This window comes from Microcaecilia unicolor, chromosome 3 (assembly GCF_901765095.1).
Source record: "Microcaecilia unicolor chromosome 3, aMicUni1.1, whole genome shotgun sequence".
In the NCBI taxonomy this organism is placed as follows: Eukaryota; Metazoa; Chordata; class Amphibia; order Gymnophiona; family Siphonopidae; genus Microcaecilia; species Microcaecilia unicolor.
In genome coordinates this window covers 255,613,489-255,638,903 of record NC_044033.1, presented here as the reverse complement: position 1 = coordinate 255,638,903, position 25,415 = coordinate 255,613,489, and the positions used below count along the sequence as shown (strand labels likewise).

At 47.0% G+C, this 25,415-nt stretch overlaps 1 protein-coding gene across 1 annotated transcript in view; it reads right to left on the bottom strand.

The window, feature by feature from the left end:
- Window positions 1-25,415, bottom strand: part of TRPM4 (transient receptor potential cation channel subfamily M member 4) — a 145,589-nt gene that overhangs the window by 5,788 nt on the left and 114,386 nt on the right. Inside the window, exons 10-16 of the mRNA XM_030197953.1 lie at window positions 25,127-25,245; window positions 12,258-12,626; window positions 11,895-12,026; window positions 11,469-11,598; window positions 3,268-3,413; window positions 3,062-3,174; window positions 2,744-2,842 (exon numbers count right to left, since the gene is read on the bottom strand). Of these exons, the coding sequence (XP_030053813.1) occupies window positions 2,744-2,842; window positions 3,062-3,174; window positions 3,268-3,413; window positions 11,469-11,598; window positions 11,895-12,026; window positions 12,258-12,626; window positions 25,127-25,245 (1,108 nt within the window). The remainder of the gene's footprint in view (window positions 1-2,743; window positions 2,843-3,061; window positions 3,175-3,267; window positions 3,414-11,468; window positions 11,599-11,894; window positions 12,027-12,257; window positions 12,627-25,126; window positions 25,246-25,415) is intronic.

The following is a 25,415-nucleotide window of genomic DNA, read 5'->3' as shown; positions in this document are numbered from 1 at the left end:
GTGTGCCCCCTAGTCCTAGCATTTTTGGAAAGAATGAACAAGTTATTACCTGTTCTACTTCACTCAGTATTTAATAAATATAAGAACATAAGAGTATCCATTCTGGGTCAGGACAATGGTCCATCTAGCCCAGTATCCTGTTTTCCAAACAGTGGCCAAGCCAGGTCACAAGTACTATGGACTTTTCCTCCAGGAATTTGTCTAAACCTTTCTTAAACTCAGATACTCTAACCACTGCTACTACATCCTCCGGCAAAGAGTTCCAGAGTTTAACTATTCATTGAGTGAAAAAATATTTCCTCCTATTTTGTTTTAAAAGTATTTTTATGTAACTTCTTTGAGTGTCCCCTAGTCTTTGTACTTTTGGAACAAATAAAAAATCAATTTACTTCTACTTGTTCTACACCACTCAGGATTTTGTAGACCTCAATCAGACCTCCCCTCATCCGTCTCTTTTCCAAGCTAAAGAGCCCTAACCTCTTTAGCTACTACTACTATTTAGCATTTCTATAGCGCTACAAGGCGTACGCAGCGCTGCACAAACATAGAAGAAAGACAGTCCCTGCTCAAAGAGCTTACAATCTAATAGACAAAAAATAAATAAAGTAAGCAAATCAAATCAATTAATGTGTACAGGAAGGAGGAGAGGAGGGTAGGTGGAGGCGAGTGGTTACGAGTCAAAAGCTATGTTAAAGGGGTGGGCTTTCAGTCTAGATTTAAAGGTGGCCAAGGATGGGGCAAGACGTAGGGGCTCAGGAAGTTTATTCCAGGCGTAGGGTGCAGCGAGACAGAAGGCGCGAAGTCTGGAGTTGGCAGTAGTGGAGAAGGGAACAGATAAGAAGGATTTATCCATGGAGCGGAGTGCACGGGAAGGGGTGTAGGGAAGGACGAGTGTGGAGACATACTGGGGAGCAGCAGAGTGAGTACATTTATAGGTTAGTAGAAGAAGTTTGAACAGGATGTGAAAACGGATAGGGAGCCAGTGAAGGGTCTTGAGGAGAGGGGTAGTATGAGTAAAGCAACCCTGGTGGAAGACGAGATGGGCAGCAGAGTTTTGAACCGACTGGAGAAGGGAGAGGTGACTAAGTGGGAGGCCAGCAAGAAGCAGATTGCAGTAGATTGGCCTTTCTTCATACAAGAGGAGTTCCATCCCCTTTATCATTTTGGCTGCTTTTCTTTGAACCTTTTCTAATTCTGCTATATCTTTTTTGAGATACGGCGACCAGAACTGAACGCAATACTCAATATGTGGTCACACCATAGAGCAAAGGCATTATAGCATTTTTGGTTGTTTTCACCATCCCTTTACTAATAATTCCTAGCATCCTGTTTGCTTTTTTGGCTGCGGCCTGTAAATAATTGTCACAAATTGAATGCAGTGAAAAACGGGTTCAGGTTTCCTAAAGCAAACTAGGCCTGTAAAATCATAGCATCTCTCAGTCCTGATACTTAACTGAAGAAATGTGACAGCCTGATTAAGCTTGGCAGAGTTGCAAAGTTGGCAAGGGTTGTGTACAGCTGGACATAGGCATGCTGAGAAACTAAAAAAAGTAATTGGGCCAGGTGCAGAAAAGTTAAATTTAAGGATGAGCGAAGCTTGGAGATAAGAAAAACTTACTAAGGTTGAAACTTGGTCATAATTGGATAAGAGATAAGAAAGTTGGAACTTGGGCATAATTGGATGTATGTGCCAATTATGATGAAATTGCAGATTGGAAAGTAAAATGTTCATAGGAATCTATGGGATGAAAAAAGTATAAAAGGTCTGCTAACTAAGCAGTGACACAGAGAGAGAGAGAGAGAGAGAGAGAGAGAGAGAGACAGACAGACAGACAGACAGACAGACAGACAGAGACAGAGAGAGAGAGAGAGAGACAGACAGAGACAGAGACAGAGACAGAGACAGACAGACAGACAGACAGACAGACAGAGGGAAGCCAGTAACCTTTGAAGGCACATGACATCTGATTGCCTGTACTGCCCTTGGGTAAGATGCTTATGCTAATGCTATTGAATACTGGTTCTTTCTAATTACTGAATTTGCTACTGCCCAGACTGTGTAAAACTGTCATGAGCAGATACAAGGTTGGGGTAATTAAGTATTTAGAGGGAGCCTGCAATCCTTTTCAGGATAGTAGAAAGCCTATATCTTCCCCTGCCCAAACAGAGGTGGCAGACCTAATTTTATTCAGGCCGCACACTGAGCAGAAGATTTCAGCGTATTATACAACAACACCTAGATCTTTTTCTTGAGTGCTGACCCCAGGGTGGACTCTAGCATCAGGTAACTATGATTCAGATCATTCTTTCCAATGTGCATCACCTCACATTCATCCACATTAAATTTCATCTGCCATTTGGATGCCCAGTCTTCCATTTTCCTAAGTTCTGTATCTTATCTTCCCTCAGCCGTATTTTTAATCTGCCCCATCTCCCCTCATCAACAGCCTCTGCTCCTCCTCTTTAATCTGCTCCCAACTACTCCACACCATTAACCTGCCTTGATCTTACCTCATAAATACCCCTTTCTGTTTCTCCATCTTTAATCTGCCCCCAGCTTCTCCTCGCCCATTAATCTGCCCCGATTTTCCCTCATGAAATACCTCCAACTACTTCTCTGGATAAATCCTCCCTATCTTTCTTCATAAATACCTCGGACTCTTCCTCCCTTATTAAAATGTCCCCAGATTCCCTCCTAAATGCCTGCAACTCCTTGCCCACTTTATTAAGACCCCCTCCTTACCCTTCAATGGCGTCAGGATTAGGCATTTTCGTATCCGCTTCCAAGCTTTCCAACTCCAGCCCATCAGTTATATCTGGCATCCTGTCTTCCTCCATCACTCTATGGGGAGAGAAGGATAACCAGTGACTAGAGAGAGCTATCTCAGCAGGGTCTTGGGGATTGGGACTCCCTTTCAGTAATGTCCTTTCAGTGTCAGAGGGATGGACTCCCCATTCCTCCTCCTGGCAGTGCTCTGGGATCTCCCTTCTTTCCTGTGTCCCCAAATTCCAGTGCATCCTCTCCCCTTCCATGGTGGGACAGACAGACCCCTTCACTCACTTGAAGTCAATGAGTCCAGAGTAGATGAGTGGGGGACAGAAAAAGGTGAGTATCAGTTTCCAGACAGGGGTGGTCTGCTCCATCTGTCCCCACCAGTTCTCCGTCAGCATGGACTGTGGGACGAAGCCAAAAGATACAGAGGTCAGCTCACTACCTGACAGGTGTCTTCTTAATGCTCCCAACTGAATGTGCAAAATGCCCCTCACCTGCACCCCATCCTGTGCAAAGAAGTTTCTGGCATCAGCCTCATAGGCCAGCTGCAGGCAAGTGGCCCCCTGCCACCTGCCAGAGCATCTGACCAGCAGGCGAAAGGCCCGGCTCTCACTGTTGCTGTAGCACTCATTAAAGACGCCTGGCAGAGAGAGAGAGAGAGAGAGAGGTGTCAGAACGGGGACAGCAGAAATGACCTCATTAACAGCAGTACAAAATCCCTCCACTCCCAGATTTAAAAGCCTGCAAAAAACACACTTGGCTTTGATATAGCAAATCTACCACACCATTCCACCACTAACTCCCTGGACTCTCACAGTAACAACCCTACCCATGAAAAGGCAGCACTGAAAATATTACACCAGACCTAGAACTCCGATATACCTCCCAGAGGGAATGTGACAATTCCCTGCAAAGAAACTTCATTCTAGCAAAATACCTCACCCTGGTCATACACAAAAGACCCTTTCTACACACAGAATAACAGACCAAAAATTAGAATTAGAAATGTGCAGCCACAGACTGAGGTGGAAACCCTGAGGTGTCAGAGTCTGTCTTCATTGCAAGAGCAGAGAAAAAGAAGCAGAAATGCATTTCATCCTGTACTGAGCAAAAGCCAAGAGAAAAAAAGAGAATGAAAATCAAACCTTGCAGCAAAGAACAACCAGGAAAAATTGTGGAGGAAAGAGGAGAAAGAGCATTCAGAACCACAGAATCTGTGGGGGTCCTACAACTGGGCCAGAAACGGGACAATCTGAACCAGCACCAGAATCTGGCTCTCTAATGCTTTCTGTTCACCACATTTTTTTTTTTACTATTCAAATACAGAATAACAAGAGGGAGGGTCTGTTGTTCTTTCAGCCCTTCCTCTCTAACACAGCATCTTACCTCATTCAGAAAATAATTAAAATCAAATCTCCCCCCATCCCTACCAGTTTTTGACAAGGCTACATCCCCGATGTATAGAGTGAAGCAGCAAAACCATGAACTACATATCCCAGAATGCATTTCCAGTCCTAGCAGTGAGAGCCAGGGGATAGGCAAGCTGGCCATATACCGTCTCTGACCACAAGAGGGAGGGTGAATGAAGGAGCCAGTTCCCCTGGACCCGCAATCAGTATATCATGCTGCCCACCTGTAATAGGGAGGGATGGGCTGAGAAGCAGGAGGAGGATTGGATGGAAGAGGGAATTAATCAGCCTGAGCAGGGGAAAGAAAGCAGAATGGAATGGGAGCTTGAGAGCTGAGGAAGGCAGCCCCTGAAGGTTTGGAAACCTACATGGTTTTGTGAATTTATTTTGGTTTAAACCCTGCTTAAGTAGAGAAGCCTGGGTTTCTTTTGGGGAAACCCTGAGTGGTGGGGGAATTACTAACCTGTTTTGAAACCTGATTATTGTGAGAACCTCTGAAGTTGGAAGGCTTGTTTATGAAGGAGGGCTGCCTGGTGGGAAAAGGGGTTCAGTTCAGGAGGAGAGGAGCAGTGCAGGCTGAAAATCCTTGGGCAAGACAGGTCCCTAAAGAACTGAAGCAGGCTGAAATACCTTGGGTGGAAGGCAGTCCCAAAAATATTGAACCTCCTGAACGTAAAGGCTGCTTGGTGATTAACACTGTCTTGAGGGGAAATCCTGCTTGTGGTACAAGTACTATTTGTTTGCTACTGACTGACCACAAAAGCAGGGATTTCCAAAGGACTAATGCATTCCCCTCCGGGAAAGGGGGCAAAGTCTTTGTGTAATTGGTGGATGTACTAAGCAAGGCAGAACAGCCCTGCCTGAGAAGCAAGTCTCTACTCTGGAGTGAAGTTTTGTTTATGAATCTGGAAAATAAAGGAATGTTTTTGAAGCATTTCCTGGTGGCAGTTTTGTGAAGTTCTGGCTATTCACTGGAGGCAACTTCCTCCCCCATACTAGAGCAGCGGGCCCATTTACAAGTTTCTTCACCTTTTATCTCTTTAAGAGAGAGGCTGCAAAGTTTAACAACATAAAACAGAGATAATGAAAGAAAGCCAGGGGTTTACTTTTGATTTTAAACATTAAACGGGTACCCCTCCCCCCCCGCCCCCCCCACACACACATGTAATAACAAAGCCATACTTTTATATTAGAAGAACTTTAGGAACGGATCAGTTTGAACTGCCAGCACAATATCATATAACAGGATACATTTCTTAATCTTATACGTAGATACATTTCTTATCCATACAATATGATAGATTTCTTATCTTTAAAACAGGATACATTTCTTATCCAAACCCCCCCCCCCCCCCCCCCCGAGTGTGGGTTTTAATAAGAAGGAGAGAGGTGTGGTAGCCGTGTTAGTCCACTTTTAAAGGTAATCAATAGAAATAAAACAAAGTAAAACTTGACAAATAAGAAGGAGAAAAGAGAAGAAATCCTAGTAAAGTGCTTTAAAACACAAATGGGTTTATTCTAGGGAGAACTGTCAGGAGCTGTACAGGAATATGGCTGATATTAATATACAGGCTGATGTGAACCTCTCACGCATTATGAAGGGATTAATTCACTGAAGGGAATAAAGTTTGTAGGAATAAATGATGCACACACACTGAATGGAGAGAGGAGGATCAGATAAAGGGAATGAAAGATCTGCCCCCCTTGACTTTAGGGGAGAGGGCAATTGCTGGCATGGTGGAAATTCACTGACAGAAACCAAGATTTTCTTGAAGTTTTATCCTATGCTGACCTATCCCTGATGCTTCTAGTAAACATAGGAGAGAGCCCTCTAGTGGTGGAACTCTGGTACTGAGAGTTGCACAGTCACTGAATATTAACAGGAAGATGTATTCAGAAGCTGTTGTGAAGAAAAAAGAGCTGAAGCCCTTGGGAACAGCTCAGGGCAGAAGAAAGTGACCTGTGGGGGCACTATCGGTGCCTAGGGCCCAGAAGAGCAGAGGTAGCCCTCTAGTGGGGAACCCTGGAACTGGTGGTTGCAGAGCCCTGTTAAGGGCTGGTAATCCTGAACCCCACCAGGGAGATAATCACTGAGAAATATCGCTGAGGGTTCTGGTATACAGAGGGGAGACAGCCCTCTGGGAAAAAATGGTTGTCATTGTGGGAATTCACTGAGAAATATCTGAGGGTTGTGGTATAGAGGGGAGACAGCCCTCTCTGGTGAAACCCTGATTTTGATGGTTACAGAGTCTTATTAAGAGCTAGAAACTCTGAACCCCAGCAGGGAGATACTCTTAGAGGCTGTCCTGAAGAAGAGCGGAAGCCCTTGGGAGCAGCTTGGGGCAGAAGAAAATGGCATTTGGGGGCATTTCCGGTGTCTAGGGCCCAGAAGAGCAGAGGTAGCCCTCTATGGTGAACCCTGGAACTGGTGGTTGCAGAGCCCTGTTAAGGGCTGGTAATCCTGAACCCCAGCAGCGAGAGAACCCCAGAGGCTCCCCTTGAAGAGCGGACCAGTGAGTGACAAGGCCTCTGGGTGTGGTTGGCACTAGGTGTCTGGTGAAGCACTGAGGGTGTAATTCACTGACGGGAATAAAGTTTGTCGGAAAAAATGGTTGTTGTCATTGTGATAAATATCTCTGAGGGCTCTGGTATAGAGAGCCCTCTCTGGTGAAACCCTGCTTTTGGTGGTTACAGAGTCTTATTAAGAGCTAGAAACTCTGAACCCCAGCAGGGAAATACTCTTAGAGGCTGTCCTGAAGAGAAGAAGAGCGGAAGCCCTTAGGAGCAGCTCGGGGCAGAAGAAAATGGCCTTCGGGGGCACTTTCGGTGTCTAGGGCCCAGAAGTAGTCCTCTAGTGGGGAATCCTGGAACTGGTGGTTGCAGAGCCCTGTTAAGGGCTGGTAATCTTGAACCTTATCAGGGAGAAACCCTGGAGGCTCTTCTTGAAGAGGGAACCCTGGGGGGAGAAGCCTCTGGGGTACAATTGTCACTAGGGGCCCCGAAAATGGTGGACTGCCTAGGGGCTAGCACTAGGAGCCCAGGTGAGGGGGACAGCTCATGGGAGCACTGCCTGTTCTCAGAGCCCAGGGAAAGCTTCCCCAGAGCCACAGCAGGGACAGGCATAGCCATCCTTAAAGTCCAGTACAACAGCCACTAGCCCAGTAAGGCTCCAGCAGAGGGGCAAAATCTGAGGGGACTGGGAGCGGCTGGACTTACAAAGGAGCTAAGCCACACAGCCATGCTCACACACTGATTTAACTAAGTAGCAGGGAAGAGCTTACAGCTACTACCTTGACAAGCAAGATTGAAAGGGTTTGAAAAGTGTAAAGGACTATGTTACTGATTCTAAATATCTGAGTTAAAGACTAATGTTATTGGTAGAGTTACATTAATTAGAAAGTATTTGGGTTACGAGGTTAAGTGGAATGCATGAGTGATTGCTCATACATTTTAGGAGTGTCATTCAGATTTTACATGGTTGCTCACAAATATTGTTTTTTTGTGCTATATACAGAAATTCATTGCTAATACTGGCGCTCAAAAATTCTTGGTTTTTAAAACTTTTTGCTCACACACACAAATTTGAACACACCGGCCACTCCTTTGAGGAAATATTGGTGGTAAATGGAGTCCATTCTGAGGAAAAGGATGTTACCAGTGGTGGGCTGCAAGGTTCAGTTCTTGGGCTGATTCTTTTTAACATTTTTGTAAGTGATATTGCTGAAGGGCTGTCTGGTAAGATTTTTCTTTTTGCGAATGATCCCAAAATTTGCAATAGGGTAGATACCCCTGCTAATGTGGATAACATGAGGAAGGACTTAGCGAAACTACAGGAATGGTCTGGAATTTGGCAGCTAAGACTTAATGCAAAAAATGCTGGGTCATGCATTTGGGCTGCAAAAACCCAAAGGAATGGTACAAGTTTAGGGGGTGAAGAACTTTTGTGCATGAAAGAGGAGCAGGACTTGGGTGTGATCATAAGAACATACATTTTGCCATACTGGGACAGACTGAAAGTCCATCAAGCCCAGCATCATTTCCAACGATGGCCAATCCAGGTTCCAAGGACCTGGCAATATCCTAAAACAGTACAATACATTTTTTTGTGCTTATCCTAGAAATAAGCAGTGGATTTTCCCCAAGTCCAAATTAATAATGGCTTATGGACATTTCTTTTAGGAAGTTATCCAAACCTTTTTTAAACCTTATGCTAACTGCTTTTACTACATTCTCTGGCAATGAATCCCAGAGTTTAATTACATGTTGAGTGAAGAAATATTTTCTCTGATTTGTTTTAAATTTACTACTGTGAAGCTTCATTGTGTTCCCCCTAGTCCTAGTATTTTTGTAAAGAATAAACAATCGATTCACGTCTACCTGATCCATTCCACTCATTATTTTATAGACCTGTATCATGTCTCCCCTTAGCCGTCTTTTCTTCAAGCTGAAGAGCCCTAGCCGCTTTAGCCTTTCCTCATATGGAAGTCATCCTATCCCCTTTATCATTTTTGTCATCCTTCTCTGCACCTTTTCTACATAAGTAATGCCACACTGGGAAAAGACCAAGAGCCCAGCATCCTATCCACAACAGCAGCCAATCCAGGCCAAGGGCACCTGGCAAGCTTCCCAAACGTACAAACATTCTATACATGTTATTCCTGGAATTGTGGATTTTTCCCAAGTCCATTTAGTAGTGGTTTATGGACTTGTCCTTTAGGAAACCGTCTAACCCCTTTTAAAACTCTGCCAAGCTAACCGCCTTCACCACGTTCTCCGGCAACGAATTCCAGAGTTTAATCACGCGTTGGGTGAAGAAAACTTTTCTCCGATTTGTTTTAAATTTACTACACTGTAGTTTCATTGCATGCCCCCTAGTCCTAGTATTTTTGGAAAGCATGAACAGACGCTTCACATCTACCTGTTCCACTCCACTCATTATTTTATATACCTCTATCATGTCTCCCCTTAGCCGTCTCTTCTCCAAGCTGAAAAGCCCTAGCCTCCTTAGTCTTTCTTCATAGGGAAGTCGTCCTATCCCCACTATCATTTTAGTCGGCCTTCGCCGCACCTTTTCCAGTTCCACTATATCTTTCTTGAGATGCGGCGACCAAAACTGAACACAATACTCAAGATGCGGATGCACCATGGAGCGATATAACGGCATTATAACATCCTCACACCTGTTTTCCATACCTTTCCTAATAATACCCAACATTCTATTTGGCTTTCTGAGCCGCAGCAGCACACTGAGCAGAAGGTTTCAGTGTATTATCGACAACACCCAGATCCCTTTCTTGGTCCGTAACTCCTAACGTGGAACCTTGCATGACATAGCTATAATTCGGGTTCTTTTTTCCCACATGCATCACCTTGCACTTGCTCACATTAAATGTCATCTGCCATCTAGCCGCCCAGTCTCCCAGTCTCGTAAGGTCCTTCTGTAATTTTTCACAATCCTGTCGCAAGTTAATGACTTTGAATAACTTTTTGTCATTAGCAAATTTAATTACCTTGCTAGTTACTCCCATCTCTAAATCATTTATAAATATATTAAAAAGTAGCGGTCCTAGCACAGACCCCTGAGGAACCCCACTAATTACCCTTCTCCATTGTGAATACTGCCCATTTAACCCCACTCTCTGTTTCCTATCCTTCAACCAGTTTTTAATCCACAATAGGACTTTTCCTCCTATCCCATGACCCTCCAATTTCCTCTGTAGCCTTTCATGAGGTACCTTGTCAAACGCCTTTTGAAAATCCAGATACACAATATCAACCGGCTCCATTTGTCCACATGTTTGTTTACTCCTTCAAAGAATTTAAGTAACTTGGTCAGGCAAGATTTCCCCACACAAAAGCCGTGCTGACTCGGTCTCAGTAATCCATGTCCTCGGATGTGCTCTGTAATTTTGTTTTTAATAATAGCTTCCACCATTTTCCCCGGCACCGACGTCAGACTCACTGGTCTATAATTTCCCAGATCTCCTCTGGAACCTTTTTTAAAAATGGGCATTACATTGGCCACCCTCCAATCTTCCGGTACCACGCTCTATTTTAAGGATAAATTGCATATCATTAGCTGTAGCTCCGCAAGCTCATTTTTCAGTTCTATCAGTACTCTAGGATGAATACCATCCGGTCTAGGAGATTTGCTACTCTTCAGTTTGTTGAACTGCCCCATTATGTCCTCCAGGTTTACCGTGAAGTCAGTAAGTTTCTCCGACTCGTCCGCTGTATCTTTTCAGATGTGATGACCAGAATTGCACACAGTATTCGAGGTGCGGTCACACTTGGAGCGATACAAAGGCATTATAATGTCCTCATTTTTGTTTTCCATTCCTTTCCTAATAATGCCTAACATTCTATTTGATTTCTTAGCCACCGCCGCATACTGAGCAGAGGGTTTCAACCTATCATCAACGATGACACCTAGATCCCATTCTTGGTCAGTGACACCTAATGTGGAACTTTGCATCATGTAGCTATAGTTTGGGTTCCTCTTTCCCTCTTGCATCACTTTGCACTCGCTCACATTAAATGTCATCTGCAGACGCCCAGTCTCATAAGGTCCTCTTGTAATTTTTCACAATCCTTTTGTGAGTTAACAACTTTGAATAACTTTGTGTCGTAAACAAATTTAAATTACCTCACTAGTTACTCCCAACTCTAAATCATTTATAAATATGTTAAAAAGCAGCAGTCACAGTACAGACCCCTGGGAAACCCACTATCTACTAATCATTTAACCCTACTTTCTATTTTCTATCTTTTAACTAGTTTTTAATCCACAATAGGACATGTCCTCCTATCCCAAGACTCTAATTTCTTCTGGAGTCTTTCATGAGGTACTTTGTCCAACACCTTTTGAAAATCCAGATACACAATATCAACCGGCTCACCTTTATCCATGTGTTTGTTCACCCTTTCGAAGAAATGTAATAGATTGGTGAGGCAAGATTTCCCTTCACTAAATCCATATTGGCTTTGTCTCATTAATCCATGCTTTTGTATATGCTCTTGTAATTTTGTTCTTTATAATAGTCTCTACCATTTTGCCCGGCACCGACATCAGGCTCACCGGTCTATAATTTCCCGGATCACCTGTGGAACCTTTTAAAAAAATCGGCGTTACATTGGCCACCCTCCAGTCTTCCAGTACCATGCTTGATTTTAAAGATAAATTACATATTACTAACAATAGTTCTGCATTACTTTGGCAACATAAGAACAGATTGGCTGAGAAAATAGGACACACTGTGCAGGGTGAGCAGTGATCTGCTCCTTACCTATGGCCAGCTGCTCAAATGTTCCAGCTAGCTCTCTCATAGCCTGAGCCTCCTCCGCTTCCAGTGCAAGATGAGCCAACTCCATGAGGATTTTAGCGGCTGCCAGTGCAGATGCCACAGAGTCAGAGCCCTATAACAGAGACCCCATCAGTAATCTCAGAGCCATAGGTGCCTTTCGCTCATTTACCCCCAAACACCCTGAGTCATCTGGCACCTGTTGCCAGTTGTTCATCCAGCCCCCAGCATCGCTTCTTCACATCCAGATTCTCATCAGTCGCTTAGCCTCTGAACACCCCTCACTCACATGCCTCCAAGTGCACCTCGCATTCACAGACTGAGCAGAACTATCATGGACCTCTCCCTGCAGAGCAGAATAGGAAGTGTTGTGAGGGTCATCCACCCTCCCTCCCTTTGCTGGTCACTCACCATCTCCCAGAAGTAAATAGCCATCTCCTTGCGGTTCTGCAGGATAGCCCAGATAAACAGGTCCTCCCAGGGCATGGAAGATTTCTGAATGTCATACCTCATAGTCTGGGCAGCTTGCAAGGGAGCCTTAGCCTGAGGGAATGAGAAACTTATCAGCAGGGGAACCTTAATCTACTAAATCCTGGACAGAGGGAGGGGGACATATCTATGTTTACAAGAGAAGGTCTCCACTCATACTCCTGAATACTGAGATGGGGGCATCTCTGTATACAAAAGGACTCCACCCATGGCTCCTCTCCTGAATACTGAGATGGGGGGTGTATCTCTGTGTGTTTACAGGGAAGGAGCCCCCTGCTTTCTTACATTGGAGAACCTCCTGTTGCTGTGCATCTTGTAGCTGTCCAGCTGTTGACTGTAGAAGGTGGAGCAGATGTCACCAAGCAGCTCCCGCAGGACTTTGGACACATCATAGAGTTTGAAGTCTCTCCCCATGACACTAGTGTCTACCAGCTGGTACTCATGGTGATGGAGCTTGCCAGCCTCCCGCTCTTCCTGCTTGTGCTGCAGGAGATGGTGGATCACACTGTTCTCTGGCACTGAGCTGTAGAGCTCCTCTAGCTGACCATACGTCAGATAATCAACCAGATTCAGGCCATTCTCTATAAAGAGTTTCACAAAGTCTGTTTTGTCATTGATCAGTGCATCTGTCAATGTGCTTTCCAGGTCATCCGTCTGCAGGCAGAGAGACCAACAAACAAATGAAGAATATTAAACCAGGCAATGGGAATGGGCAGACAGAGAGAAGAGGCATGGAAGGGAGAGGAAAAGGGATAGAGAGTCAAAGAAACACAAAAAAGGTGAGAGATGAGGAGCGGAAGAGTGAAGGAGAGAAGATAGAAGAGAGGACAGGAGACAAAGAAAGGGGAATGGAGGAAAGAAGGGGACAGAGATGGAGCTGCAACAGTGAGCTCAGTAAATGAGCGAGGCAGAGAGAGAAAGCAGGAAGAGAGAAGACAAGAGATAATTATCAGTTGTATAAATGCAATAATTCCTTCCATTAAAGAAACAAGTACAGGATCTTATTCCCCACACTCTTAACCACAACCTCAGCCTTATCCCTAGCCTTAACTATAACTATAACCCATAGGCGTAGTTTGACTGTTTCATTTGGGGGGGGGGGGGGGGGGGGAAAGGATGGGGCGGAGCATATTAGCATATTCATTTGCATATATACATATGCAAATGAATATGCTAATATGGAGGAAGGAATTGAAATTTACAGGCAAAATATCACAGATACACATTTCAAAAAGCTGACATATTTCAATTAATAAATTCTGAATAAAATACTTTTTTCTACCTTTGTTGTCTGATCATTTAGTTTTTCTATTCGCTTTGGTCCCAGTGTCTTCTGTTTTATGCAGTATCTTCTTTCCAGTAGGCTTCCCTCTGCTCCCCACCCTCCCAGTCCCATCCATCTCCTGCTCCTTCCCTCTGCTCCCCACCCCTCCCAGTCCCATCCATCTCTTGCTCCTTCCCTCTGCTCCCCACCCCTCCCAGTCCCATCCATCTCCTGCTCCTTTCCTCTGCTCCCCTCCTCTCTCAGTCCCATCCATCTCCTGCTCCTTCCCTCTGCTCCCCACCCCTCCCAGTTCCATCCATCTTCCCTCTACTGCCCCCCCCCCCGTGAGGTCCAGGATCGTGACTCCGTTTACCCCCTCTCTTCCTCCCTCTCTCCGGCGCAGGCAGCAGTCTTCTTCAACCTTTCTGTGCTCCTGGCAGCAGTAGCGACGTACACGCTGCCTTCGGTCTGCCCGGAAGCCTTCTCTTCAAGTTCCTGTTCCCACCTATGCGGGAACAGGAACTTGAAGAGAAGGCTTCGGGGCAGAGCCGAAGGCAGCGTGTACGTCGCTACCGATGCCAGAAACACAGAAAAGCTGAAGAAGACTGCTGCCTGCGCCGGAGGGAGGAAGGAAGAGAGGGGGTAGACAGACACGCTCGTCTCTGTCCGCTTCGCTTCCCTGCCCTCTCTGTCTGCGTCCCGCCTTCCTCTGATGTCATTTCCTTTCGGGTGGGACGCAGACAGAGAGGGCATGGAAGCGAAGCGGACGGAGACGAGCGCGTGCCTGTTTGTTTTTTTGTTTTTTACTACTAGCGCCAGTCGTCACGGCGTCGTTTGGGGGGGGCATTGCCCCCTCGCCCCCCCAGTCTATGCCCATGCTATAACCAGAACTTTAAACACTTAACCATAACCTCAACCCTATCCCTGTCCTTAACTACAACCAGAACCATAAACCCTTAATCAGAATCTCAGTCATATCCCGTATCCTTAACTACAATCATAACCATAAACCCTTAACCTGAATTCCATCCCTGTCCCCATCCTTATCTATGCCAGAACCATAAACCCTTAAATACAACCTCGGGCTCTAGGTTTCTCATAGAAGAGCAACCAAGGTTTAAAGAGGAGCAACCAAAATGATAGAGGGGATGGAACTGCTCCTGTATAAGGAAAGGCTAAAGAGGTTAGGGCTGTTCAGCTTGGAAAAGAGACATCTGAAGGGGGATATGATTGAAGTCTACAAAATCCTGAGTGGAGTGGAATGGGTGGAGGTGAATTGGTTTTTCTGTCATTCAAAAAGTACAAAGGCCAGGGGACGCTCAATGAAATTGCACGGAAATACTTTTAAAACAAATAGGAGGAAATATTGTTTCACTGAAAGAATAGTTAAGCTCTGGAACTCATTGCTGGAGGATGTGGTAATGGTGGTTAGCGTATCTGGGTTTAAAAAAGGTTTGGACAAGTTCCTGGAGGAAAGGTGACATAGCCTGCTATTGAGATGGACATGGGGGAAGCCACTGCTTGCCCTGGGATTGGTAGCATGGAATGTTGCTACTAATTGGGTTTCTGCCAGGTATTTGTGACCTGGGTTGGCGACTGCTGGAAGCAGGATACTCGGCTAGATGGACCATTGGTCTGACCCACTATGGCTATTCTTATGGTCTCCTTATCTATAGCAAAAACTATTTTTTATTTATTTTATTCGTTTCATTTGTATCCCACATTTTCCCACCTATTTGCAGGCTCAATGTGGCTTACATAGTGCCGGAGATGCAATTGCAGACTCCAGTGTAAACAAATACAAAGTGAAGTAGAGATAAGGTTTATGTGGTATATATAAACCCTTATGCCAACCTCAAACCCAACCTTATGCACTAACCATGGTCTAACTGAAGCCACATGATCCTGGTCTTGTCCTCAAACCTCTCTCTATTTGTGAATTGTAATACTAGTTTCATTCAATCAGAATCCAAATCCCACATCAATCTCCTCCTCAAGCCCAAGCTGTATGCTGACCCTAACCCCAGCCTTGATGACAAATTCAATCCCATTAATCTAAACCCAAATATTATTCTACTTATCTTTGTTCTGTCCTCCGACAGCCTCGCACTAGTTTATAACGTGATCCTAAAATGTGTGTAATGTTTTTACTGTTATTCTCAGTTCCAAGGACCATCATTGCTGCAGTTTCTCACTGCAGAAAATACATGAGCAATGCACTGTGGGTAATGTAGTTCACAGGCAGTGCAATCACACTTGTTTGGCTGTGTAAGAACTGTTACCACTGGTTGTAAGGCTGCCCAGACCTTCTCTCTCTCTCTCTCTCTCTCTGCCAAGCTTGGCTCTTTTGTCTTCCTGTTCAGTCTTACTATCTGTCCTCAGCGGTCAGCCAGGTATGACCTTTCCCTCCTATCTCTAGGACTACCCCTTGTTACCCGATGGCAGGCTCTGTTCCCATTGGCCTCTATCTGCTCCTCCCTGAGCCTGTGGAAAGCCCCAATACCTCTTTGTCCTTTCAGCCACGAGGCATTCCAACACCATCTAGCCAGGGACATGGAGCTAACACCATCTTCTCCAGACAGCGCTGTCCTGCTGAGAACTACCTGTTGGAGTTGCCAGGTGGGCTGGTTTCCCACCCAATTGGGCTGGTTTTTAAACCAGGATGCGGGAAATTATCGAAGGTTGCGGGCTGCGGGAAATTGGGCTTCTTTTTCACTGCAGCTGTGCAGGGTGTGGGCTCTTTTTTCGGGGCTTCTATTGGTCCAATTTGGTCCAATAGAAGCTTTTCCGGGGCTTCTATTGGTCCAATTTGGTCCAATAGAAGCTTTTCCGGGGCGGGGTTGACATCGGGGGCGGGGTTTATGACGCCAGAGGTGTCGTTGGGGGCGGGGAAATGACGTCAGAGGTGACATCAGAGGCGGGGGTCGATGACGTTGGAGGCGGGGTTTGACATTGGGCGTGTTTTGGGCTGGTTTAAGGCTGATTTTGGGCAGGGAAAATTTTTCCCATCTGGCAACCTTCAAAGAACCTGGTTTTTTACCCTGAGAATATCTCCTTCCAAATGAGATATCACACATTCCAGTCACCCAGCTTTGGACTATTTCTACCTGTTCAACTACCTTCCCCTCCCCCTGCAATACAACTACCTCTCTTCAGATCTCCACCTCCCACAGCCTCCAGATTAAGAAGTCTATGTATCCTGAACATCTATCTGTGAGTAAATTATCTGTGATTTATTCAATAAAAGAGACTTCATAAAATAATAGAGACTTCAGGTGATTGCTGTGCCAGGGTTATACTCCATGATATTGGGGCTTCTAATTACCAAGCTCCGAGAGTCATGACAGTAAAAAACCAGAGTTAAAACTAAATAGCTATTGGAGAAAGCTCAAGCAGGATATACCTTTGAAATAGCCATCAGCACTGTGTTTAAAGAAATCAGTGACTCTGCTTGCACTGCCTATGTTGATTGAAATGCATTTAAGTGAACTTGCAGCTAAAGAAAGCAATATCGGACTTTAAAGTTTAAAAGCATTTATCAGAAGAACTTAGTTGTGAAAAAGCAGAAGATTGTGGAGTTCTAAACTCAAACCAGAAGCTGTGCTAGCCAGCCCTGACCACATTCCTAAGGGTGATTGAATTAAGTGCCCTTCTATTGTGTTTCTAAGTATTCTTCCTCACTGGAGAGCAGCCCCCCTCCCCTCTGGGTCATCAGGGATCAAAGACAGCCAGAGATAAATCAGAAGGAGAAACTATTTTTGTATTGGGGAACTTAAGAACATTTAACCTTCAGCAAGCATGAGAAAAATGAAACTAGTTCAAAAGACTAGCAGAACTGATCGGAAATTTTGAAGCAGGGCATCAGAGTAAGAAAGAATCTCCCAACTTCAGTGCTTTGTGTTGCCCATGTCACACCTCCATGTTAAATTACCTTGAAAGGGCTCTGAAGCTCTCCCTGCCCCTCTTCTCTGCACCAAGCTCAGTCAGAACTCTGAGCCCTAAAGATCTCCTGGCAAACGGGTTGAAGCAATCAGTTGCTAAGAGACTAATTGAGGGAGGACTACTCCCCCCTCCCTCCTTCTCTGTCCATTAACTTAGCAGTGAAACCTGACCCAGCACAAAGAGAGAAGCCACTAGCACATTTCAGCACAGCTTCATACTGAGTAATCCTTACATCCCCAGCCCCCCTGCACACAACAGCTGACTTTTCATTTAATAAAGACAGAGAAGCAAACCAGTGCAGGATGGCAGAACTTAATGCCTTACTGACAGGACCAGATGAAGTGTCCCCTGCACCAGGCATGCAGAAACAGCCAGAGGGCAGCGCAGGGTTCAAGGGCAGAAGAAATTGTCAGTTAACCCAGAAATTCCTGGAAGGTTATCAAGCAAAGCAGGAAAAGTACAGCGAGAAACTAATCGAGCGCTGTGAGGAAGTGGAAGAAAGTATACGTAGCACTGCAAAAGCAGGGGCAGACAATGACGCAAGATCCTCCAGGTCACGTACAACAAATCGCTCCAACCATTCGAAAACCAGCGAGGCAGCCTTCCAAATGAGGGCCCTCATTGAACAAGAAACTGCCCTGAAGTTAAAACGAGCTGCACTAGAGGCCGAAGAAGCACATAGAGAGGCTGAGGCTCCATATAAAATTGCTGAGCTGGACATCATGATGGAAGCACTCCAACAAGAGAGAGAGGTAGCAGCACTTGAGTCAAAGGCCAAGGTCTTAGAAGCTGCCGTGGGTCGGAACCACAGAAAGAACTGACTCAGTCGCCTTGCCTCTGAAGATTACGCTCCTCGAGCCAAAACTCATGCGATGGCACACACCCCATCACCTACTAGCGCATTGAAGCAACTCGAGTCAGAAGAACCCTCATATACCGAGGAACCTGATCTACTTTCGTCAGAGTTTAACGCACCCGAGATGAATGAGCCTAAAGCAGAGCACACTACGGAGGCAAGCTCTCACGACAGTGACCCACACGGATGCACTACCACTAGCACTCGCTCCAGAAAGATGCGCTAACAGAGATGCTTCATCTCAGCAACAGAGTCTGAGCCTTCACACAGACTGGGGGCAGGAAAGACACGAGCAAGAATGCTCACCGCAGAGTCTGAGTCCTCGCACAGGGCAGGAGCAAAAGGGAAATGAGCAAGAACGCTCACCGCAGAGACCGAGCCTTCACGCAGACCGGGGGCAGGAGAGAAATGAGCAAGAACGCTCGCCGCAGAGTCTGAGCCCTCGCACAGGGTGGAAGCAAAAGGGAAACAAGCAAGAACGCTCACCGCAGAGCCTGAGCCCTCACACAGGGCAGAAGCAAAGGGGAAATGAGCAAGAACGCTCACCGCAGAGTCTGAGCCCTCACATAGGGCAGAAACAAAAGGGAAACGAGCAAGAATGCTCACCGCAGAGTCTGAGCCCTCACATAGGGCAGAAGCAAAAGGGAAATGAGCAAGAACGCTCACCGCAGAGTCCGAGCCTTCAAGCAGACTGGGGGCAGGAGAGACACGAGCAAGAACGCTTACCGCAGTCTGAGCCCTCACACAGGGCAGAAGCAAAGGGGAAATGAGCAAGAACGCTCACCGTAGAGTCTGAGCCCTCGCACAGGGCAGAAGCAAAGGGGAAACGAGCAAGAACGCTCACCGCAGAGTCTGAGCCCTCACACAGGGCAGAAGCAAAGGGGAAATGAGCAAGAACGCTCACCGCAGAGTCCGAGCCTTCAAGCAGACTGGGGGCAGGAGAGACACGAGCAAGAACGCTTACCGCAGAGTCTGAGCCCTCACACAGGGCAGAAGCAAAGGGGAAATGAGCAAGAACGCTCACCGTAGAGTCTGAGCCCTCGCACAGGGCAGAAGCAAAGGGGAAACGAGCAAGAACGCTCACCGCAGAGTCTGAGCCCTCACACAGGGCAGAAGCAAAGGGGAAATGAGCAAGAACACTCACCGCAAAGTCTGAGCCCTTGCACAGGGCGGAAGCAAAAGAGACCAGAGCAGTCGCTCTCAAGCAGAATATCGGCTGAACTCCCTTGGTCTAAACCAGAGGGAGCTGGACAGCCACACTCCGCATCAGGCGTCGGAAAGGCGCAAGCCAACCAACTAGCAGTGACGTCAGCTGCTTGACTTAAAGCCACAGCAAGAGATGAGCCAGCAGAGTGTCTGACCAGCAAAGATCTGGGGAGCGCAGAGCTTACCCAGTCCAATGACCGCCCTGAGCGCCACAGGACGGGGAAATCCGATTCCGAGGATGCCATAGCAAGTATGAAACTTACTCCTAAGCAAGAGAAGCACACAATGCTGCACGGGCTGAGAAAGGAAACAGCCACATGTGTAGAAGAATTGAATTCAGATCATCCTGCCAAAATGGCAGAGTACCTATCAAGGGTACAGAACATGGCAACGACCAGAGCATCTATGCCGTACACCCAGATGATGCCGAACCGAGTTCTAACCCTGCATTGAATCATGGCGGGGAGATGGAGGAGGAGAAGGCACCAACATTCCAAGCCACTCCAAGATGCACGAAGGTGTGTGAAGGAAACTGCGAAGGTAGATGCCGCACCAAGACATGCTTGACCGAAGTGCACCTTGAAGGACGACGTGGCAAAGCAGACAAAACGTATGTCGTCATAGATGAGCAGAGCAACAGGCCTCTTGCAAGATCAGAGCGCCATGACCTGTTCGACATCCACCAAAACTACGCCCAAGACAGCATCAAAACTTGTGCAAAGGCCGTTCAGACGGCAAGGCAAGCAGCAAGCGGTTACGCGATAGAGGCTATGAATGGCGACACCATGCCACAGTCACTCACGAAGGTTGAACATGACCAGATACCAGATGACAAGGGTGAGAGTCCCACGCTACAGGCTGCCCGGAATCATCCTTACCTGAGGCCCACTACCGACCAGCTTGCATACTTGAATCCAGATGCTGAGATCTCGCTTTTGCCAGACAGAGATGCACCAGAACCCCTGGACATCCATGAATCAGGCAAGAGCCCATGCAGTGCTCCCTATGCACACCCACTCAACTTGGGTGGGACAACAGCAGGCGATGCCTGCCTCAAGCGAACAAGAAAGTCAAATGTCAAGGTACTTCACACCAATATCCTAGACAGCGGGTGCTCGTCCTTGTTCGAGCCATGTACCAACCACTTAACCACCAAAGAAGCTCCCGCCCAGAAGGAAAATAGCATTGTCCCAACGCTCTACAAAACAGTCTCTCCAGCAGACCTAGGAGAACACCTGGGAAGCTCAGTGTTCCAGAACACCAAAGATGGAGACGAACCAGCCTTCTCCATGAAAGACAAAGAGTTCCTGAGCATGATGAACAAAGAGTTCAGTAAAGATGAGACATTCCCTTCAGTAGACCATGTCAGAGACCTGAAAGATCTAGACTTGGGTGTGGACACACCCTCTTTTCAATGCCGCCTTGGCCTAAGCTGGGAATTCACCCTTTGGGTCTCCACCCAGCTGCAACAGCGCACCCAATGAAGCATCCTGTCTACAGTGAATGGCCCATATGATCCACCACCAAGATTTCGCTTCCTGGACCACCCGAAGAAGCACAAGCACAGAGTCGCCATCCTCTCATGAAGACCAAAGACTCAAGGACTCTCTCTCTCTTTTGTGTTGTCTAGTGTTGTTGTTGTCTGTCTCTTGTTTCAGCTCCTGTGTGATGAAGAAGATGACCCTACAGCCAGTACCACGACTGTGGTCGTGATCCCTCTCTGGTCCACACCTTGTCCTGAGGGTCAGCTGCTGTGCTGGCTACTGTCTGCGTGTTTCTCTCCTGTGTGTCAAGCCTCACTTTGGGTTCTGTGTATTTCCTGCCTCTGTCCTGTTTATAAGGAAGTGTAGCACTTCTACTTCGTTCATAGTCTGTGTGCCTATGGGCACTTCTGCCTCTGCTCTTCTCAGTCTGTTTGTGTGCTGGGTTCAACCTTCAGCTGTAGTTCTGTTGTTTGTCTGTGTAGGTCAGATTTGTGTCCTGCCTAGTCAGCCTTGCTTGTTCTAGTTCTCCTCTACCTTAGTTTCAGCCTTAGTTCTGTTGTTTGTCTGTGTAGGTCAGTTTTGTGTCCTGCCTAGCCTGCCTTGTTTGTTCTAGTCCCCCTCTGCCTTAGCTTCAGCCTTAGCCCTGTTGTTTGTCTGTGAGGGCTAGCTTTGTATCCTGCTTGTGTCTGTCCTGGTTGTCTTCAGCTCTAGTCCCCTGCCTGGTCGTCTCTGCTTTGTTTGCTTTCAGCTCCCGTTCCTGCCAAGTTTGTTCCAGCATCCTGAATCCTGTTCCTGTCCAGCTTGTTCGAGTATCCTGAACCTGGTTCCAGTATTCTGAATCCTGTTCCTGTCCAGCTTGTTCGAGTATCCTGAACCTTGTTCCAGCATTCCAGCATCTTGAATCCTGTTCCTGCTAAGCCAAGTCCATCCCAGCAACTGGTTCCAGCCAAACCAAGCTTGTTAGTCCAGTCCTGCTTGGAAGGTTTGCCTCCTGCTGCCGTTCGATGACAATAGGCCAAAGACTCACGTTGTTCCAGAGTTCGCGACTGTTTGTTGGAAGCCTGGGGTTGAGACAGCCGGTGGACAGCCTGAATGTCAATAATGGACCTTGCATGCAATTAATTTGATAAAGTATGATAATAAGGATAGTGGTATCTACCGATACCAGGCGGGGAGTGTTCTGTCCTCCGACAGCCTCGCACTAGTTTATAACGTGATCCTAAAATGTGTGTAATGTTTTTACTGTTATTCTCAGTTCCAAGGACTATCATTGCTGCAGTTTCTCACTGCAAAAAATACATGAGCAATGCACTGTGGGTAATGTAGTTCACAGGCAGTGCAATCACACTTGTTTGGCTGTGTAAGAACTGTTACCACTGGTTGTGAGGCTGCCCAGACCTCTCTCTCTCTCTCTCTCTCTGCCAAGCTTGGCTCTTTTGTCTTCCTGTTCAGTCTTACTATCTGTCCTCAGCGGTCAGCCAGGTATGACCTTTCCCTCCTATCTCTAGGACTACCCCTTGCTACCCGATGGCAGGCTCTGTTCCCATTGGCCTCTATCTGCTCCTCCCTGAGCCTGTGGAAAGCCCCAATACCTCTTTGTCCTTTCAGCCACGAGGCATTCCAACACCATCCAGCCAGGGACATGGAGCTAACACCATCTTCTCCAGACAGCTCTGTCCTGTTGAGAACTCCCTGTAAAGAACCTGGTTTTTTACCCTGAGAATATCTCCTTCCAAATGAGATATCACACATTCCAGTCACCCAGCTTTGGACTATTTCTACCTGTTCAACTACCTTCCCCTCCCCCTGCAATACAACTACCTCTCTTCAGATCTCCACCTCCCACAGCCTCCAGATTAAGAAGTCTCTGTATCCTGAACATCTATCTGTGAGTGAATTATCTGTGATTTATTCAATAAAAGAGACTTCATAAAATAATAGAGACTTCAGGTGATTGCTGTGCCAGGGTTATACTCCATGATATTGGGGCTTCTAATTACCAAGCTCCGAGAGTCATGACAATCTTAACCTTGCCTGCTCAACCTCAAACCTCTCTACTGCAACCCTAATTATAAACCAACCTGAATTCAACCATAATCTAAACCCTCAACATTGATTTTATACCCAATCTCTGTCCTGATCTAAATTCTATCTACAATCTCATCCTCAACTCCGACTCCATTTTTAACTCTACTTCCCCTTCCCAGCCTTAACCATAACTCTAACCTCAACCCAACCTCATCCTTAACCCCAACCTCAAACACATCTTCTATCTTGATCTTCATCCTAATCTTACCCAGGGCTGTCGAGAGGAGGAGTCAGGGAGGGCAAGGTTTCCCCAGGCCCAGCCTCTAAGAGGGGCCTGATGCCAGCAAGGCTTCCAGTGACAGGCACACAGGCAGAAGGTTCTGCTCCTGTCTGTCTCCTGCTTCTGTGTGCCAGGACCTGGGTTATTGTATTATTGTGTTAACTATGGTCTTGCCACCACAGGTCCTTCTTCCTGCCTCCTTCTATGTGAAGTACTTCCAGTTTTCGCATAGGTGGGAGGTGACGCGGCAGGAAGAAGGATCTGTGGAGGCAGAGCTGTGTAAACATGATAACCCGGATCCCGTCACTCAGGAGCAGGAGAGAGACTGACCGAGGGAGAGAGCAGATGCAGTAAGTAACATAGTAGCATAGTAGATGACGACAGAAAAAGACCTGCATGGTCCATCTAGTCTGTCCAACAAGATAAACTCATGTGTGCTACTTCTTGTGTATACCTTACCTTGATTTGTATCTGCCATTTTCAGGACACAGACCGTAGAAGTCTTGCCCAGAACTAGCCCCATTTTCAGGACACAGACCATAGAAGTCTTGCCCAGAACTAGCCCCACCACCCAAACACCAGCCCCGCCTCCCAATCTCGGCTAAGCTTCTGAGGATCCATTCCTTCTGCATAGGATTCCTTTATGTTTATCCTACGCATGCTTGAATTCCGCTACCGTTTTCATCTCCACCACCTCCCACGGGAGGGCATTCCAAGTATCTACCACTCTCTCCATGAAAAAATACTTCCTGACATATTTCTTGAGTCTGCCCCCCTTCACTCTCATATCATTGTTATGACTGGAGAAATGTGAGGCCATGTGCCCCGACTGAGCATGGCTAGGATGGAGTGACACCGCACTCGGACAGGCAGCCAGACAACCCCTAGCTTCACCTGGGGAACGACCGCTGTTCCCTGGGAGTTGAGCCCCCAGGTTCGGGCAGCCACCAGGACTTCTGGAACCAGCGGAGTTGCACGACCACTGTCCAGACAGGTAGGCAAACAAACACAGTCCAAAAGTCAGGTAAATCTGTAGGCAATGAGTAGTCAAAAACAGTCCAAGGTCACGACAGGCAGCAGAACAAGCAAGGTCCGGGAAACAAGCCGAGGTCTGGAACACTGGAACTGAAGGGAAACAGCACTGGTGTGAACCTCAAACACAATTGAGGCTGAAGCAATGAAGGACTGAAGGCAGGGCCTTAAGTAGTGGAGCTAATTCAAGATGGCTGCCCCCATCAGCAGAGGTGCCTACGTCCAAATATGGGCTTCCTTCCTGACCTGTTACTCCAAAATGGCTGCCCCCTCCTGAGCTAGCCAAGATGGCTGCTGTCCTTGATCCAACCAAGATGACGGCTGCCAGAAACAGGAAACCGAAACAGACCCATTCTGGAGAAACCACATCCAAAATAGCCAGCTATCTCAGCCGGACCGCACCTCGCCAGTGAACCGGCCGCGCAGGCCTGGAACCAGGTGAGGAATGTAACAATCATGTCCTCTCGTTCTACCGCCCTCCTATCTCCGGAAAAGGTTCGTAAGATGCAGTAAGTAACTGGGGGAGCTGCGTGGGGAGTGGCTTGGTGGTGGTGAGGCAGTGGCGGCCTGGTGGGGGGGGGGGGGGGGGTTGCGGCAGCAGCAGTCAAGTGGAGGGGTGGTGGCGGCCTGATGTGGGGTGGCAGCAGCAGGTTGGGGGGGGGGGGGGCGGCGGCAGCAGCAGCCTGGTATGGGGGGTTGTGGCGGCAGCCTGGGTGGGGAGTGTGACCCTGCCCCGGGCCCGTCTTTGTCTGTCTTTGGTCCTGATCTCAACCTCAGTTCCAGTGTCAACCCCAACCCTAACATTGACCCCAACCTCACCGAACTCAACAACAACCATAAACACAATGCCAAATTCAACTCTATCCTAATCTTATCCATCTCTATCTGGGTGAGCCCATGAGATCAAGCTTCCCTAAAACCCTTACTACTGAGAAGTAGGATACCCTCTGTAGTCTCATGATGGCTCCTCCTACCAACCTCTAGTAAACACTCCCCCATCGTGACCTTCTAACCCCTCCCCTCATAACTCCAGCCCACAGTAACCCCTCCCAATCCACTCACCTTCCACTGGATCTCCCCATGGAAGAGTTCAGTGTTTGCGATATCCACTCGATTCCAGGCCACAGCCAACTTCAGCTCATCCAGATACTCAGTAGCATCACTGCTCTGTTTCTTACATGCTGAACATGAGGACAAAGAGAGACCCTATCGGACTTCACCACAGCCCAGATTATACACTCATCAGAGACACAGAAATAAAGAGCAGAGAGAGAGAGAGAGAGGGTAGAAGATACATAAAAGAGAGAGGCTGAATTATGCAGGATGTCCTTCTTCCCAGGAGAGAGACACA